This window comes from Astatotilapia calliptera, chromosome 12 (assembly GCF_964374335.1).
Source record: "Astatotilapia calliptera chromosome 12, fAstCal68.1, whole genome shotgun sequence".
NCBI lineage: Eukaryota > Metazoa > Chordata > Actinopteri > Cichliformes > Cichlidae > Astatotilapia > Astatotilapia calliptera.
Genome location: NC_137433.1, coordinates 26,349,893 through 26,365,699, shown reverse-complemented (window position 1 = coordinate 26,365,699; position 15,807 = coordinate 26,349,893). Strand labels below are relative to the sequence as shown.

At 41.9% G+C, this 15,807-nt stretch overlaps 2 protein-coding genes and 1 long non-coding RNA gene across 3 annotated transcripts; 1 reads left to right on the top strand and 2 right to left on the bottom strand.

The window, feature by feature from the left end:
* Positions 1–1,019: 1,019 nt before the first annotated feature.
* Positions 1,020–2,661, bottom strand: gadd45ga (growth arrest and DNA-damage-inducible, gamma a). The gene is made up of 4 exons (XM_026188428.2): positions 2,501–2,661; positions 2,280–2,381; positions 1,946–2,156; positions 1,020–1,810 (listed from the first exon to the last, which is right to left on the bottom strand). Exons 1-4 carry the CDS (start codon positions 2,551–2,553, stop codon positions 1,697–1,699), a joined length of 480 nt encoding a protein of 159 aa, XP_026044213.1. The 5' UTR covers positions 2,554–2,661; the 3' UTR covers positions 1,020–1,696.
* Positions 2,662–6,308: 3,647 nt separating this feature from the next.
* creb3l3l (cAMP responsive element binding protein 3-like 3 like) lies at positions 6,309–12,382 on the bottom strand. Its single transcript, XM_026188388.2, has 10 exons — positions 12,243–12,382; positions 10,748–10,888; positions 10,128–10,521; positions 9,872–9,981; positions 9,632–9,724; positions 9,356–9,462; positions 8,538–8,606; positions 8,343–8,427; positions 8,166–8,259; positions 6,309–7,999 (listed from the first exon to the last, which is right to left on the bottom strand). The coding sequence occupies exons 2-10, from the start codon at positions 10,886–10,888 to the stop codon at positions 7,608–7,610; spliced, it is 1,485 nt and encodes a 494-aa protein (XP_026044173.1). The 5' UTR covers positions 12,243–12,382; the 3' UTR covers positions 6,309–7,607.
* Positions 11,769–12,381, top strand: LOC145432419 (uncharacterized). The gene is made up of 2 exons (XR_013912707.1): positions 11,769–12,217; positions 12,323–12,381. It is a non-coding gene; the product is annotated as an uncharacterized LOC145432419 (long non-coding RNA).
* Positions 12,383–15,807: the final 3,425 nt, after the last annotated feature.

The following is a 15,807-nucleotide window of genomic DNA, read 5'->3' as shown; positions in this document are numbered from 1 at the left end:
TTTAATTCTGACTGAGTGAACCTTCCTCTGTTCTGAGAACACTGAGCAATCACCTGACATCTGTCTAACACAGCATCCTTTGGTTGTGTGTGCATGTGTGCTATGCATGATCTTGAGCACAACTTTGTGCAAGATTGTGCACATGCAGTAGCCTGTTTTGCTTCATGCTTTGTGTGCACCTGTGTGCTCATGCGAGTACACATGCAGAGAATGACCAGCGGTTGGCTGGCGACTGAGTTGCTGCCAAGAAAATCGAAATGAGTTCCTCTGAAGTCTGGTTTCTCTTTGATGTGGGCTACCTTTTACTGTCAGCTTGAGCTCTGAGCTGACCGCAGCACTCACACACTTCCCCATACCTGCCGTTGCTGATCTGCTGACCCTCATTCAGCTGCAGCTCTCATCTCGGTATAATTTTCAATGTGCACGTGGCTGTGTGTGCACGTGGCTGCAGGAATAGGAAGACCTTCCCTAGATTTGTTACCGTGTATTATGCATAAGTTCTACGTTGTTGAAAATTGACTTTTTTAAAATCAAAATCAAGCATGAGAAGAGTGATGTTAAATTAATTTGTAACAAATTTGTTTGAATGTACAAAACTACAACTAACTCCACTGTCTACTGACCTATTAGTTAGCCACACACGCACACACAGGCTTCAGTTCCAGCCTAAGTAATTGTGCACTGTGCTATAAGGCAGCTAGTGTATCAGCAGTAAAAGGTCAGTGCCTGCAATAAACCCACATCTCAATCATCATTACATTATAACTTTTAGCTTCCCTTTTCTTCATTTACTCTCTCCCTCTCAGCCACCTAATCATTTGATCTTTACTTTCCTTCCACCCACATTGTGCGATTAGCTTCTTGTGAAGCAGAGTTGTAACCAGTAGCACCACACTTTCCTGATACCTCTGCATCACTGCAGTCTGCCATGACGCCCCACATTATGTGGCACCCTAGGTGTTAGTTAATGTCTGTGTAGCTAAATGTAAAGGAGAAAATGAGATTTCTGAGAAGATGAGTTTGATTCCAAATGTTTATTCACAAAGCATTTCAAGTCAGTACAACACAAATCAATACTGCATTGCTCTGTCTGCATATGTGAAAGAAAACTGAATAGTCCATTAAAAAAGTGTCAGCTTTACATCAGGATTTGCAAGCAGTTTCTGCTTATTCCAAGAACTTCCTGACAGCTGCACTCATAAAGAAAAGTCCTTTGTTTAGACACTTTCAGACACCTTCTTCTGAATCTGCACCTGACTTGTTCCCCTCTGACGAGTCCAGTCCACTTTCTTAAGTCCATCTCTTGCACAGTATCGCTCTCTGTGACCTTCTCTGCTTAGTCCCGCCAGTCTGTTAAAGGGCAGTCACTGGGTTACCATTTGCCATCTTTAAGGTACTATGCAGTACAGTCCAGCTCCATTCTCAGTGTCCATCAGGCGTTCTGTCCACTCCACATACACCTGAACAAGTTCACACATGAGGTCTGAACCCTTGCACAGGGTAATCCAGAACCAACGGGCTCACCCAGGATGCACTGGAAGAGTGTGCTCTTGCAGAAGGGGGGAGTTACAGCCACAGCCTCTTAATCCAGACATGTGAGGCAGAAAGGCATGAGGCCCCCAGCTGAAGCTCAGCTCCTTGACTTTCTTTTCATCATCATCATAATCATGTGAAGCAACTTCAGGGGGGTGTCACTTCAGCGCTCTGGGAGTGTGATAGTGGGCACCCAGTCATACACACTGCGCCTTTCCTCACAGAATACACTCAGCTTGTCCAGAGCAGGGTCTTTCCATGGGTTTGCACTAGGGCTCTGTAATTGTAAAAGAGGGAGATATTTAGAGTCACAAAAGTGGCAACACCTACAAGACATGCAAAGAAAGTCAGACACGGTAGTGATGCATGTATGATTCACTGGCTACCAGCTCCTAACTGAGTGGGAACGTACCGTGACAAGAATGCAGTGTGCGTCTTTGGGCTCGCCGGTTTCATCGGCACCCACGAGGTCGGCCAGGCGGTCGATATCATTGACACGCACCACGTTGATGTCGTTGTCAAAGCAGAAAGCCTGGATGAGAGTGAAGTGGATCTGAAGAGCAATGTCACACTCGTATTCCTCATCGGTGGCGAGAATGCAGAACGCCACGCTGTCTGGGTCACTGTAGGAAAGACAAGAAAGGTGATTAGCGCATATCCTGCTGTGCGTGTGCTCGACTTTTTTTTTCTTTTCTGTTTTTTAAAGGGCAAATGTAACTGAAAGTGGCACGAAATGCAATACTTACACATTCATGACTTTGGCAGATTCGTAAACTCCAACTGTCAGGTAGTCCTGCTTCTTAGCAGCGATCAGCAGCTCCTCCAGGGCTGCGCCTGCACTTTGCACCCTTAACAAAGAAAAATACATCATCAGCACACTGATCACATTACCCTCCCCAAAAATAACAGCTACAACGCTTTAATCCAGGAGCTTAAATAGCGTTGTATCGATGAGTAAAATATTCACCTATCAGCGTTTTCCATTGTGTTCTCTTGTCCGTGAATCTCTTCCAGAGTCATAGTTATAATCCAAGCGCGATCGGGATGTTGCAGTGTTAAGAAAAGGCTGTGTAGTTGTCTGTGTAGTCTCTTGCGTTATTCTGAGCTCGGAACAGTCTGTGGGTGGCTTTATACCGCACTTGGCGTCGTTTCTCGGCAAGGGGCGGTCTTTCCGATCCTGTCTCCTACCATTGGCTCAGAGAAGCTTTGGTGAGGAAAGCAAAAAAAAAAGTCCCCGAGCAGTCGAACTGAGCTTGTTGACAACCCCACGTGGGGCAAGATTACAACCTTTCAAGAAATCCCCCCCACCCACTCCCGATTTCTCCTTTTCTTGTCAACATCCAGCATCACCACTAAGGGCAAAAACTACAAGTGATGTTTACGATGAACTTTCACAGTCATTGCAAACAACATTGTTTTGTTTTGAACCACTGTGGCTTCAGTTTGCCCCTGGACACGATGACATGTTTATGATATTTAGAAAACATATAAGTCACACATACACAGTCAGACATTCTAAGAGATTCTCTTTTATTTATTATTATTATCATAGTTTGCAGAGGCGTTATTTACCATTTCGTAGCAACATCCCCGGTTTTTGGAATTATGTAACTATTACGCCTCGTGTTTTTCCACAGTGGGCATAGAAGAATTCAGACTATCCTACAGGTGACAACAGAACTGAGTGTGCGGATTAGCCGAGGGAAAATTGGCAGATCTTTTTTCTGTGGGTGAGCCGCATTAAAACTGTAGCGACGATTAATTTGATGTGTGATAAACTCTGGAACAATCCTTTATCGGAGTAGCGGATTTCCCCAGTCTGGAGAGTCACTGGGGAAATATTTATATATATCATCTATCCGAACTTTCCTTGTGCAGCTTTCCATTGCTCTTAATAAACAGCCGGTTCCTGGTGCACCTGCTTGGCGCGTCATACCCTACTAACCTGTTACTCAACGTGCTCATGTGTTTACAGTCTGCCCAGCAGTTACCGAAATGTCCCCGGAAGGAAAATCTGCAAGCCTGTCCTGACCCGAATAGGACCAGAATTCTTGGTGGCGATGTGTTTTGTGGGACTGACCAACCAGCTTATGGCCACACGCCAGTTTTTGTTCGCCTATTGAAAAAGCAAAGGCTTAAACAGTTTGTCTGGGGCGCGTGGCATTTCTGCACAGAGGTAAAGTGCAGCTCCGCCACACAACATCACTACATCCCTCCACCTGTCTCCGGACTTTCCATGGCGCTGGGGGATGTGGATCAGTATGTGTGTGCGTCCTGCGTGTTTTATTACCCAGATCTATTCAGTGCCCTGCGCCAGATGCCCGACAGATGCGCACGGGCCCTTCCCAAAAAAAGCGCCACGCGTCGCAGCCGCGCCTTTTCTGGTCAGTTTATCTTATCGGTGGGATAAGCACGTGTTTACATTCATCATCAGTCCCTTTTTTCCGACAGATGTTGCGACCACAGCGAGGCCGTGCATGTAACTGGGTTGTTGTCTGAACTTGTCCACGTGTGAGCAGTTAATGAGCACTGAATGTGAATGAATTACCAAAAACCTCACAACTTCACAACTTCTCCTATCTATCTATGAGGTCTAATATCTTCTTAACAAGTGAGACGTGCCCACAAATGGGCCTAATTACAGGAATAACGCGCTCTGTTAAAGGTTGTTTTCATGATCTGTTTCATGTTAAATGGTGAGTCAAATAATAAGCGAAGCTGACATTTGTTTGGACGCAAAAAAATGCCTACATGATAACGGAATGACCTTTAACCTAATCTAGCCTACACAGTCAACTGATGACAACAAACTTGGCCCGCAGCAAACAGAGGGCTTTGTGTCACAAATCTGGATTTACACCTCCACCTGCTGGCGTGTCCTTCAAACAACTTGTCTCAACATGTTGAATAAGCCACATGACTCATGATTCCAGCCTTACAATGGTGAGTCACCAACCAGTCTCTGTGCTGTTACCCTCCACACAGCTGAGGTCAGACAAATACTGTTTTCCAGTCATGGAGCAGGAATAGCAAGGGGATACAAAAACAAGAGATTTGCAAGTGGAAAAAAAAAGAAAGAAATAATAAAAGGTACATTTACATAATATAAAGTTAGAACAGGATTACCCATGCATAAATTCACATTTTACTCACATATAAATCAATAAAGTGGTCTGTTAAGACAAACAATAAACAGGTCAGACGATTTGGATAAGGTTATACAATAGGGGGAATTCCAGAGTGCCTGTGAAAACCCCACTGGAGAATACATTAGAAATATCTCTCATGTGATCTCGAGGAAAACACCTGACTATGTTACAAGGTGTGGCAAACAATTCCAGTGAGAGTTTATAACTGTGAGATTGTAAGTCCTCATTTCTCTGCCAATGTGGCTGCAAAATTGCACAGCACACCTGCAGAAAAGTTGGATAGAGTGAGTGGAGAATATTAAATAAATCCATCTCCTGTAAGTGGGTTGACTAGAATTGGTAGCAGGCTTTTTTTCACAACCCTTGTTTACGTCTTAGTCTTACTATCAGGACGTTAAAAAAACCGTCTGGTGCTTACCAGTTTCTAAAAATATTTAAATCCTTCCTCAGACGAACAACACGTCTTATTACGCTGTTTAACTGTGTGTGTGTGTGTGTGTGTGTGTGTGTGTGTGTGTGTGTGTGTGTGTGTCCAAAATCTACATATACCGTATGATTCAGTATTTTTAGTTGCAATGACTTTACACAACTGTTTTCTGTATCAGCCTCTGACATCAATGTGGTCGAATTTAAGCCCAATCTTCTTCACAAACATTGCTTCAGTTTGTTGAGATTTGCAGGCATTTTTTGCGCTTTAGGTTCCCACCACGTCATTGTAGTTGGATCTGGACTGCAACACCTTTATCCTTTTTTCTTTTTCAGCCATTCTTTTGTAGATTTGCTGTTGTGCTTGGGACCATTATTCCTTTGCATGACCCAGTTTCATCCAAGCTATAGCTGTCAGTCAGGTGGCCTCAGATTTGTCTCTAGAGTACTTCAGTATACAAAAGAGTTCACGGCCAACTCAGTGACTTAAAGGTGACTGGTTCTGTGGTTATATCCAAATCATTACCCCTGGCTGTCCTGCCATGTTGTTTCTTATGGCCTGGTAAATGGCCTGTATTTATATAGCGCTTTACTAGTCCCTAAGGACCCCAAAGCGCTTTACATATCCAGTCATCCACCCATTCACGCACACATTCACACACTGGTGATGGCAAGCTACATTGTAGCCACAGCCAACCTGGGGCGCACTGACAGAGGCGAGGCTGCCGGACACTGGCGCCACCAGGCCCTCTGACCACCATCAGTAGGCAACGGGTGAAGTGTCTTGCCCAAGGACACAACGACCGAGACTATCCAAGCCGGGGCTCGAACCGGCAACCTTCCGATTACAAGGCGAACTCCCAACTCTTGAGCCACGATCACCCCGATCGTTTCTTAGAGAAGAGGCTTTCAGCAGAGGCAGCAGAAGTTGCTCTTTTAAGATCATTGCTTTTGGTTTTCTTCTTTGATATTGTGTTAAAACACACCTGGATGACCTCAAGTGGTCAAACTTGCTCGTGATCAGTCAATCAACTGCATGCAATTAGCAGCACTTGGCTGCTACCTACCCTCTTATTTCCCATGATTACCTTTCCATCCATTTTCTGCATTTTTGATGTCCCGAGACATAAATCCTTAGACTTCAGAAAGTATACTTTCTTTTTCACATCTGCATCTCTGCATCAACGACATGGATGATGATTTACTCTGACATATAAAAAGTTTATTATAGTTGTTCAGACATGTCTTATACATAAAGTGTTGAAATGTACATAAAGAGCTACAATCACTTTTTTTAATATTTACATGTCATTCTTGGACTACACCAAATGCCAGTGCTTTTTGTTCAAAGTGATTAACATTTAAAATCTCATTGCCTGTCAAGTATAACAAAAAGTAGCCTCGATACCATTTACAATACCAACAGTAACAAAGAAAAAATACACAAAAATAAAAAATGCATCACTGATAAAACAGGTCATAACATTTTGGAGCAATATTTACTGCAAGTTTACTGAGCAAATAAGTCAAACCCCTCATTCTGCTCATCGTGTGCTAAGATATTCCAGACAAGTTTACGAAGGTAAGAATTGTGCAGCGAAGTTATAAAAGAGAAGATCGCAGGGGCAGAGTTGGTTAGCCAACAACGGTTAAGTCCAGGATTCAGGTTCTTTTATCACATTTTGCGCCGCTTTACTGTACAACATAAAAACAAAGCATTCACAAATTAAAAGGAGCATGGATACCCTTGTTACAAGGGAGATAATGACAAACTTTACAAGTCTTTAAAATGGCCAAATGTCCTGCAATGGCTTAAGCATTACTGTGGTCAAACAACCACGGTGATCAAGCTTTATGAGAATCAAGCACTCTATCTTCTACTACTTCATAAACGTTGCTGACTAGTTTGCAGCACAAACGACTAGACTACTTTTCATAATAATTTACTATGGCTATGATAAGTATGATTTTTGGGAAGTCACTGATAAGCAGCATTTGTTAGCACTGAGATCTGCTGGACATTTTCAGATAAACTCACTCAAGATTTAGTGACAGTCGGGCCATCAATTCATGTCTGTCTTTAAGTAATCTACTGCCCATTCACTTCAATTATTCCTGTGCTGGTGAATAAATGCACAAATTTAGGCAAAGCTCAACATGTTGTACGATAATTTGACAGCTCTCAGTGCTAACTCAGTAGCATGTGCCCTCTAGTAATGCAGGCATTTGTTTAATCTCTGCAATGTCCTTTTGAAATATGAAAATATCTCCCCAGTTTCTTTTGACCGCTGGAGAAGGGAAACAAGAACAAAGTGCAAATAAAGTAACTAGTAGAAGACTTTCAGAAGGGAAAAGCATGGACGAAAAGATGGATCTTATATCTGGAAGAATAACTGCATTATTCCCTTCTCCCTTTTTTTAATATTAATGTTCCCTCTGGCACCCAAATCATTAGGAATACAGCTCCCTCTGCTGGTTATACTGAACAACATGTCCTTACTACATCTCATCAGAGCGGTGCTGCTGTAATATGACAGACGGAGGATTCCGATCTATCCAGGCGTCCTTGGAAGCTTTTGCATTATATGCGACAGCAGACGCCACTACACCATTGATGGATCCTTCCTGTAATGCCCCGGCTGGCCCCTGCTTCATCTCTGCTGCCTGAGCAGGACTCGGGAAGTCTGCCGAAGAGTTGCTGTTGACGCCTGTTTCTGAATCAGGTTGTTCCACCCTCTCGTAGTCAGGAGTGTGATTCTTCTGACCGCCCGCAAAGATGGCTTTAACATTATCCACCTCTACTTGGTGAACTAACAAACCTTCTTTGGCCTCAGAGGAGGATACGGCATCTGTGCTTTCAGCTGGCAGTGATCGCAGGCTCCTGGAGACGACTGTTAGTCATGATTGAAAAGATAGTTTACAAAGGTTAGGCGACACTGCCGGAAATTTCATTTATGAAATCAGCTATCTTATTAACTAAAGCATGCATATCTTAAGGTACAGCAAGGATAGCTGAAATATAATAAAAGACAGACTTGATATTTATATACAACTCACTTGAGGAGGGCGTGTAGAGCTCCTTTGTTTGGGTGTTTCCACCAAACGGATTGACTGATGGGAAGATGATCAGACAGAAGGAGAGCAGGAAAACCTGAAAGTCCAATGAAAAAGTGAGAAAAATAGCAGAGCGTGACAAAGACCTTCACACTGAGAAAAAAAAAAAAGCCAATTTACCATAACACAAGTGCTGGTTGTGCTGGCCTTCATGGTTGACATCTTCACTATAGCCTGAAGTTTTCTCAGTTGTTCAATCAACGACCTGTTTATTTACAAAAACCAAACAAAAACAAGAGGACGTGTTCAATGTAACTGATTCAGAAGCTTGACCCGACTATGTAAAAACCCAGAAGCAAAGAAATGGCTTCTTACATGTTCTGTTTCTGAAGCATTTGGACTTTCTTCTGTAGTTCCAGGTTGTGTGCAGTGCAGATGGCCACCCTGTGACAGAAATCAATTCATCATTTAGCATTTATCAAGAATCAGACACACAAGTGTTTGCTCTATATTAAAAATCTTTTCTTCTCTTCTAATTTGATTTTAGTCAATTAGAGAATTTATTGACCATGATTTTATCTGGCCAAGAACAACAACAACACAAACAAGTCCTTGTCTACCATTATCAATAATACCATCCTGTCCTGCCATAAACGAATCAATATATTGATAAAAATCTTGAAGTTTAAAACAAGAGAGCTTAAAATGAAATACAGTGGAACCTCCACTTACGAAATGAATTTGTTCCCGAGGGTTTTTCGTAAGTCGAAAGTTTACGTAAGTCGAAGTACCCATCGCGCCTTTTGAGTGAACAATAGGCTATAGGCTAATTGCTAACTGCAACAACAATACGTCGTTCAAGTGGAACAGCGAAGCACAAGTACGAAAGCCGAGGGATTGTCACATGATTCGGAAGGCATTCTGGGCTCAGCCAATCAGAGCCAGCAGATTTTGTTACGTGGGCATTTTGCCATAACACGGGCAGAAATATTGCCGTTAAGTGCCTTCGTAACTGGGGTATTCGTAAGTCGGGGTTCCACTGTAGTCAGTCAAAATATTTAGATAATTAAGATATTCTGAAACTGATTACAAAACAATGTAGCCACATCCTTGGAGTCAGTGACTATATAATAATAATAATAATATATATTAAAGATTATATTAAAGATTTTGATTTATCATTTGTATCTCACCTGTTTTCCAGTCCATCAACATACACCTTCTTCTTCTTGCGGCTCTCCTGAGCAGACTGCTTGTTGCGGATCTTCCTTCTGATCCTCTTCAAAGTCCTCTCCTCTGCCTGTTACGCAGAGCAGAGCAGGCTTTCAATCACCACGCTCACAAGACAGATGACGATGTGTATAAAACAGCTTTGAGCAGCTGTGCCACAGAAAGACCAATTTAATATGCACCCAACAAAGTAAGTATGTAACTAAAGAGATATCAAAAACACCTGAAGTAAAAATTACCTTAGTGAGGGGCATGTGTTGGGGAATGGTTACTCCTTCTTTTGCCAAAAGCCGCTTCTCCTCCTCAGTGAGCACAATCTCTTTAAACTGGAACTAAAGAAGGGAAATACAAAGTTTTTCTTTTAGAAATTTTCTGTGTGTTCTTATCTCGTTAACAACATGTGTCAAACATCACTGAAAACATCAAATACAGTCTCTTTGGTCTTCTGGTCTGGCATAAGAATAGCAAAAGAAACTGACCTGGTCTTCTTTGATGGACTCTGTTGTATCTTGTACCGAGTCCTCTATGGCCAAAGTGCAAGGCAGCTCACTGCTGACATCCTCCTCCATCGCCTCAGTCACAAGGTCATCTGTGAGAGGAAGACTAGTCATTTAAATCTTCCATCCCCCACAAATTCCACACAGACCACATCTCATGTTCCTTTTAAGAGATTTGAAATTCTAAGATAAAATAAAATGTTAAAGTTTCAGTAGTTCTTCAATAAATGATAAATACCCAGATCAATGAAGACATCTGTATCTGGCTTCTCTGCCCTCACACTCTGCAGCACGTCCATATCCCTCCCTCCGCTCTGCAGCAGAGAGTAGCTGTGATCTGCTTGGACTGTTAAGGCCTCAAAGCTTTCTGTTTGTGCCTCTGAATAAGTCACGGCAAGGTCGGAGTGCACCGGGCTCGGTTGGGAGTAGCTGGGACTGGGCACAACATCACTATCACTGCTATGAGGACTGGGGCATCCAACATGGTTGTTATTTCCAGCCCCGGAGCTGCTGTCGTCTGAAATGCCACTGTCGCTGCCCAGTGGAGAATGGGAGGGAGAGATGGTCTCCGTGTTGTCCTCTCCATCTAACAAGCTGGATAGAAAATCTTCAGTATCCATGTCTGGCAGCATCTGGGAGACAAAGGTGTGTTAAATTCTAAAGCAAACACACACACATACATATAAGACTGTTAGGCTTTAAGAAGCTGTATTACCATGTAGTACATCTGGTATTAAGACTCAAAGATGTTTATATTACTGCTTCCAAAGCATGACTCATTTTAGCACCTAGTTACTTCAGATAATGCATTAAACCGCCATCTAACCAATTTCACTAACAACATTAACTTCCTCTTACATCTTGTTCAGACAGCCATGACTCAATGAGCCCATTCCCATCAGGAAAGAAGGGCTCAGTGGATCCATTCTCTCCATCATGGAACAGCAGTCCAAACAGGTCTGCTCCATCCATGTCCGGAAGATCTTCTGCTATTGACATCTGCAGATAAACAACAAAATACAGAGGATAGCATATTTAATATCTGGTAATAATAACATTTTAATGTATATAGAAGTTATGCTGCTAAAACAGAAGTATAACATCACTGTCTGGAATATTGAGAACAGCAAAGTTCATAGTGTATTACAGTTCAGTTGTGCGATCACCTAGTTAGGAGTTTGGGTTAGGTTAACTGGTTCTAAATAGGCCACAGGTGTGAATGGTTATGTGTTAGCCCTGTGGCAGATTGGCAGCCTGTCAAGTGTGTACCCTGACCTCACCACTGAACTGGATAAGCAGAAGAAGGGAGTATGGATGGTTGGCTTTAATAGGATAAAATTCTATAGGATTTTATAAGTCTACTGGAATTTCTTTTATGATCCTAAAATGATTTTAAATTGAGGCTCAATTAATTCTACAATTGAATCATTATGTTTTCTAATGGATCAAACCGTTTTTAAATGACCCATGAATCTCTCTGTTATTGGGGGTTTGTAGCCACGTGACTTAGCTTGCTTATTAAAGTTCATGTCATTACTTCCCTTCCCTGATTGCTGTGTAAAAGTGCTGATACCCAACAAAATACTACGATTTTTATAACAGGTCAAAGTGCGCCTGATACATCAGCGTTGGTACATTGCACCGTGACGGTCCAGTAACCATCCACTGGATGCTGCTCTGTACTTTGCCTTAGCCTCCACGCGGAGACTGCAGGTGCATAGCTGTATTGAATGCATGTCAGCCGTGTAAGTATATGAAAAGCAGATGTAGTTCCCTGACAAGGGGCCGGTAACACGTATAGTAGCCTCTTATTGCATCAGCGCCACGGTTTTATCATGACCTCATCCTATAGTAAGCCCCGCCCCCCATGCCTTTGTCACGGGGTCTGAATGCAATATCAAGTGTCAAAATAAATAAGCTGCATAATTTTTAGTTTATCCAATATCGTGAAACGACTGTTTGAACGCTGCAGTTTGCCGAGGTTTTGAAAATGGCTGTGCGCCGAATGCAGGGTGCTGGTATTCAATAATATAAATAATACTACTAATAATTTTTTGATATTTATATTAGCCATTTTATACATGAACGAAATGACTTAGTTAAGCTAGAAGTTTGCGTAGGTGATTTTTTTTTTTTGCTTATGAATTTAAGAAGCTCAAAAGTGTAATCATCGTCAAAAGGCAGGAAACGTCTTCTTAGGCCAACATCGAGGAATCAGCAGCATTCCGGTCTAGCATTAACATTAGCCTTATAACACTGTTATAATCTTTTTCTGCTGAGGGCGTGGTCCCCTGTATCATTAAAAACACAGGGAAACATCAACAACTGGTAAGATTGGCATTAATTTCCTTACCGTTTGATGGCAAGAGACGAAATACCATTCGAGTGAGTGCGTCCGAGTGTCTTTTGGTTACTCTACTCGTGTTTTTTCAGCTGCCGCTGTATACCGTCAGACTGCTTCCTACTGAAACCACCTTCCAACGAGGCAAAAATTGCGTCATCACGTAAAGGCGGAAATGAGTACGTGGTCTTCTTTGGTGTTTCTGGGAAATAGAGTTAGTTTTGTATCTCCGGTACGTGATAATTGCACTGCTTTCTTTAAGCTAATGTATGGATCATGTTATAAATAGACCAGGAATTATTATATAGAAAAATAAATAAATCTGGTAAATGTAAAATTCGGTGTTAAAAATAAATACAAATACATAACAAATAAATAACAATAAATAATAAATAGGTGTCAAAAGGTAAAAATATATAATTATAAATTGAAATTGATGCCTCTAAGGCTTTTGATCGAGTGAACCACAGAAAACTTTTTGATAAATTGAAGACACGGGGAGTTCCTCAATACATCGTGAGGATTCTCTCTTACTGGTACGCTCATCAGAACATGCAGGTTAAATGGGGAAGCAGTATTTCTGCCCCCTTTGGTGTCAGCAATGGTGTCAGACAGGGTGGGATTTTGTCTCCAATTTTATTTAATTTATATGTTGATGATTTGTCCATACAGCTGAGAGCCTGTAACACTGGGTGTATATTAGGTGAAGCACTGATAAATCATCTTATGTATGCAGATGACCTGGTTGTTTTTAGTCCAAGCAGTGCTGGGTTACAGGATCTTCTTAATGTCTGTACTGAATATGGTGTGCAATATGACATTGAGTACAATGCTGCTAAAAGTGCTGTTTTGATATGTAGAACCAAGCAGGATAAACAGCTAAATTTCCCTTTGTTTAAACTGGCACAAAAAACTCTTGAAGTTCATAAAAAGGTGAAATACCTCGGTCACTTTATTACTGAGCAAATGAATGATGATGATGACATATACAGATAGGGTTGCCAACTCCCTGAAAAATAAATAAGGGACACCTCGTGGCCAGGGCCGGGCAACCCAGTTGTCTTCACCCTTCCCAGTGTGGTAGCTCTTTTTTTGTGTGTGTGAAATTATTTTTTAACCATTTGACTTGAATTTGATTTAAGCAGATGCATATTCTTTGTGATATGACCATATGGGAAACAAATGATAATTTAGCCATTTATTTTTAGCTCAAAATGACAACATTAACACAGTAAAACAGGTCTCTTTCTTAAACAAAAGCCTGTCATGCTTAACTTTTGAGAATATAAGTAAATCTTTCTTTAAAAGAACTCTGTCCTGCTTAACTTAAAATTATATAAATTAATAGAAAGCAATAGAACGAAAAATATTCTTGTAACAGTGCACATATAGTGCATTTAGTACAGTTGGCTTCAGTTGAGGTATTATTTCAGCTTTTCTAATGCTAATCAGCTGCTCCTGTTTGTAAACCCGCTTGTTCCCATGATTACGCATCTTAACTCATCATCATTATTCATCTATGTATTACTTTTATGTATTATTCATCTATTTGTTGTAATCATCCATCCTTGCAGTTGTTTATTACACAAAATAAATGATATTATCACACTTCTGGCCACATAGCGCTGATATTCACCGCACATGCCCATATTAACCTTAACCAGAGGGTTTAAACAACAAACCAGTGTTTACATACCATATCTGCTTCTGCCGTGGCCTGGTGGACAAAAAATTGGTTAAGGGTTCCCCGAGCTTTCACGCCCCTCATGTTCTTCTTGTGCCCACCATGCCTATGGAAAAAGTGCGCCGGCACACAGTGCAGTGCGCTTTATAGGTGTTATCGTGCACTTTCCCAGCCAGGTGTTTTCCTTTTCCCAGTCCTCCCTGTACTTTTGCAGCCTTTTTTCTTTTCTTTCTCTGAGGGGAACAAACATTGCTGCTCTAACGCTGGGCTTACACTGTGCGATTTTTGGCCCATTTTGAGCCGATTTTTGAGTCGTGCGACCGATTTGGTGATCGGCCCGATTTTGGCCTTCATCGTGCATCGTGTAGTATACGTGGGGTAACGAGAAGCGATTAACACCTCACGACCAGCTCCCGATCATCAATCGCTCGTGAGGGTGTCACCACAGCCGCTCACACTGCTCATGCGCAAACACGTAAACATCGGTGAAAAAGACGGCGCAGCACGGCTGTGCAGCGTGTGATCTGGACACAAGTGATGGAGGCACTTGTAGAACTTTGGAAAGCTCATCCGAGCCTTTTCGATGTGGCATCACAAAATTATCACGACCACAACAACCGTGAAAATAGTTGGATTTACACTGCTGCTCAATCACAGCTGCCTGATCATGTTTTTCATTAGCAATTTAGCAAAGTTGATGGTGGTGTGTCTGTGTGAGTGAAAGACAGAGAGAGCGAGCGACAGATTTTCTGTTATAACCTTCATGTTATGTTGGCACAGTGTGAGCACTCAGGTCGCATCAGAGCATCGGGCCGTATAGTGTGAGACCCTGCATCGTGACCTGCAAACTTCTAATCCCTGCGAGTCAATCGTGCAGTTTGAGCAGGAGCTGAATAACGTGACTGAAAAAAATCGCAGTGTCTGCCCAGCTTTAGGTGTACTGTCGTCCGAGACGTGCACCGCAGTGTCGGCGTTTGTTTCCCTGTTGGCCATGCTTGTTGTTGTGGTCATCTGTTGTCTTCCGGTATTTTCTCCGCAAGCGACCTTTCCTCGACCAATGAGATAATCTGAATTGTCATACTCGAATTGTCATAAGTGTGCTGTCAGCTCATTGGTCACAAAGCAGGAGAGGGGCTGGGAATTATGTTTTCAAACAAAGTGTTAATTCCATTAACATTTATAGACTACTTTTGATTCTCACTGTATTACGGGACAAAGTGCGTCCCTTATTAGCTCAATACGGGACGTGTACTTTTGTTTCTAAATACGGGACGATTCCGTTTTTTAAGGGACGGTTGGCAACCCTATATACAGACAACGATGTAAGCTCTATGTGCAGGCAAATACTATTGCACGCAAATTCAGCTTTTGTTCACTTCCAGTTAAAGTGGCTTTGTTTAAAGCGTATTGCACACCGCTATATACTGCCCCCTTGTGGTCATCCTACAAACAATGTAGCATGCAGAAGCTGCATGTTGCATATAATGATGCGATGAGAATCCTTTGCAGGATACCTAGAAGTGGTAGTGCCAGCCAGATGTTTGTAGCTGTGGGTGTTTGGACTTTTAAAGCACTTTTAAGAAAGCTAATGTTCAACTTTAGAGAACGACTGGATGGTTCGAGTAACAGTATAATTTTAGCACTTACAGATCCGACAGTGAGTGGTTCCCGTTACTCATCCAGTCTCAGAAAGCACTGGTTAAAGTGTTTGTGTATTTATTGATTTATTTTAAGTAATTGTGTTTTATGTATATTATGGTTTTATATTTTTACAAATGCTTTATATACTTATTTATATACATATATATATTTAATGGTTTATACCTTGTGTTGTGTGTGTGTGTGTGTGTGGGGGGGGGGGGGGAGTTGTGTGTGTGTGTTTCTTGTCTTGTT

Coding starts and splice junctions, on each gene's coding strand:
- gadd45ga (XM_026188428.2), bottom strand. CDS start 2,553: ATGACTCTGGAAGAGATTCACGGACAAGAGAACACAATGGAAAACGCT. Junction 2,382..2,500: donor ACAATGGAAAACGCTGATAG/GTGAATATTTTA, acceptor TTCTTTGTTAAG/GGTGCAAAGTGCAGGCGCAG. Junction 1,811..1,945: donor CACACTGCATTCTTGTCACG/GTACGTTCCCAC, acceptor TTACAATTACAG/AGCCCTAGTGCAAACCCATG.
- creb3l3l (XM_026188388.2), bottom strand. CDS start 10,888: ATGTCAATAGCAGAAGATCTTCCGGACATGGATGGAGCAGACCTGTTT. Junction 9,463..9,631: donor AACACATGCCCCTCACTAAG/GTAATTTTTACT, acceptor TCTGCGTAACAG/GCAGAGGAGAGGACTTTGAA. Junction 8,428..8,537: donor ATGCTTCAGAAACAGAACAT/GTAAGAAGCCAT, acceptor GTAAATAAACAG/GTCGTTGATTGAACAACTGA.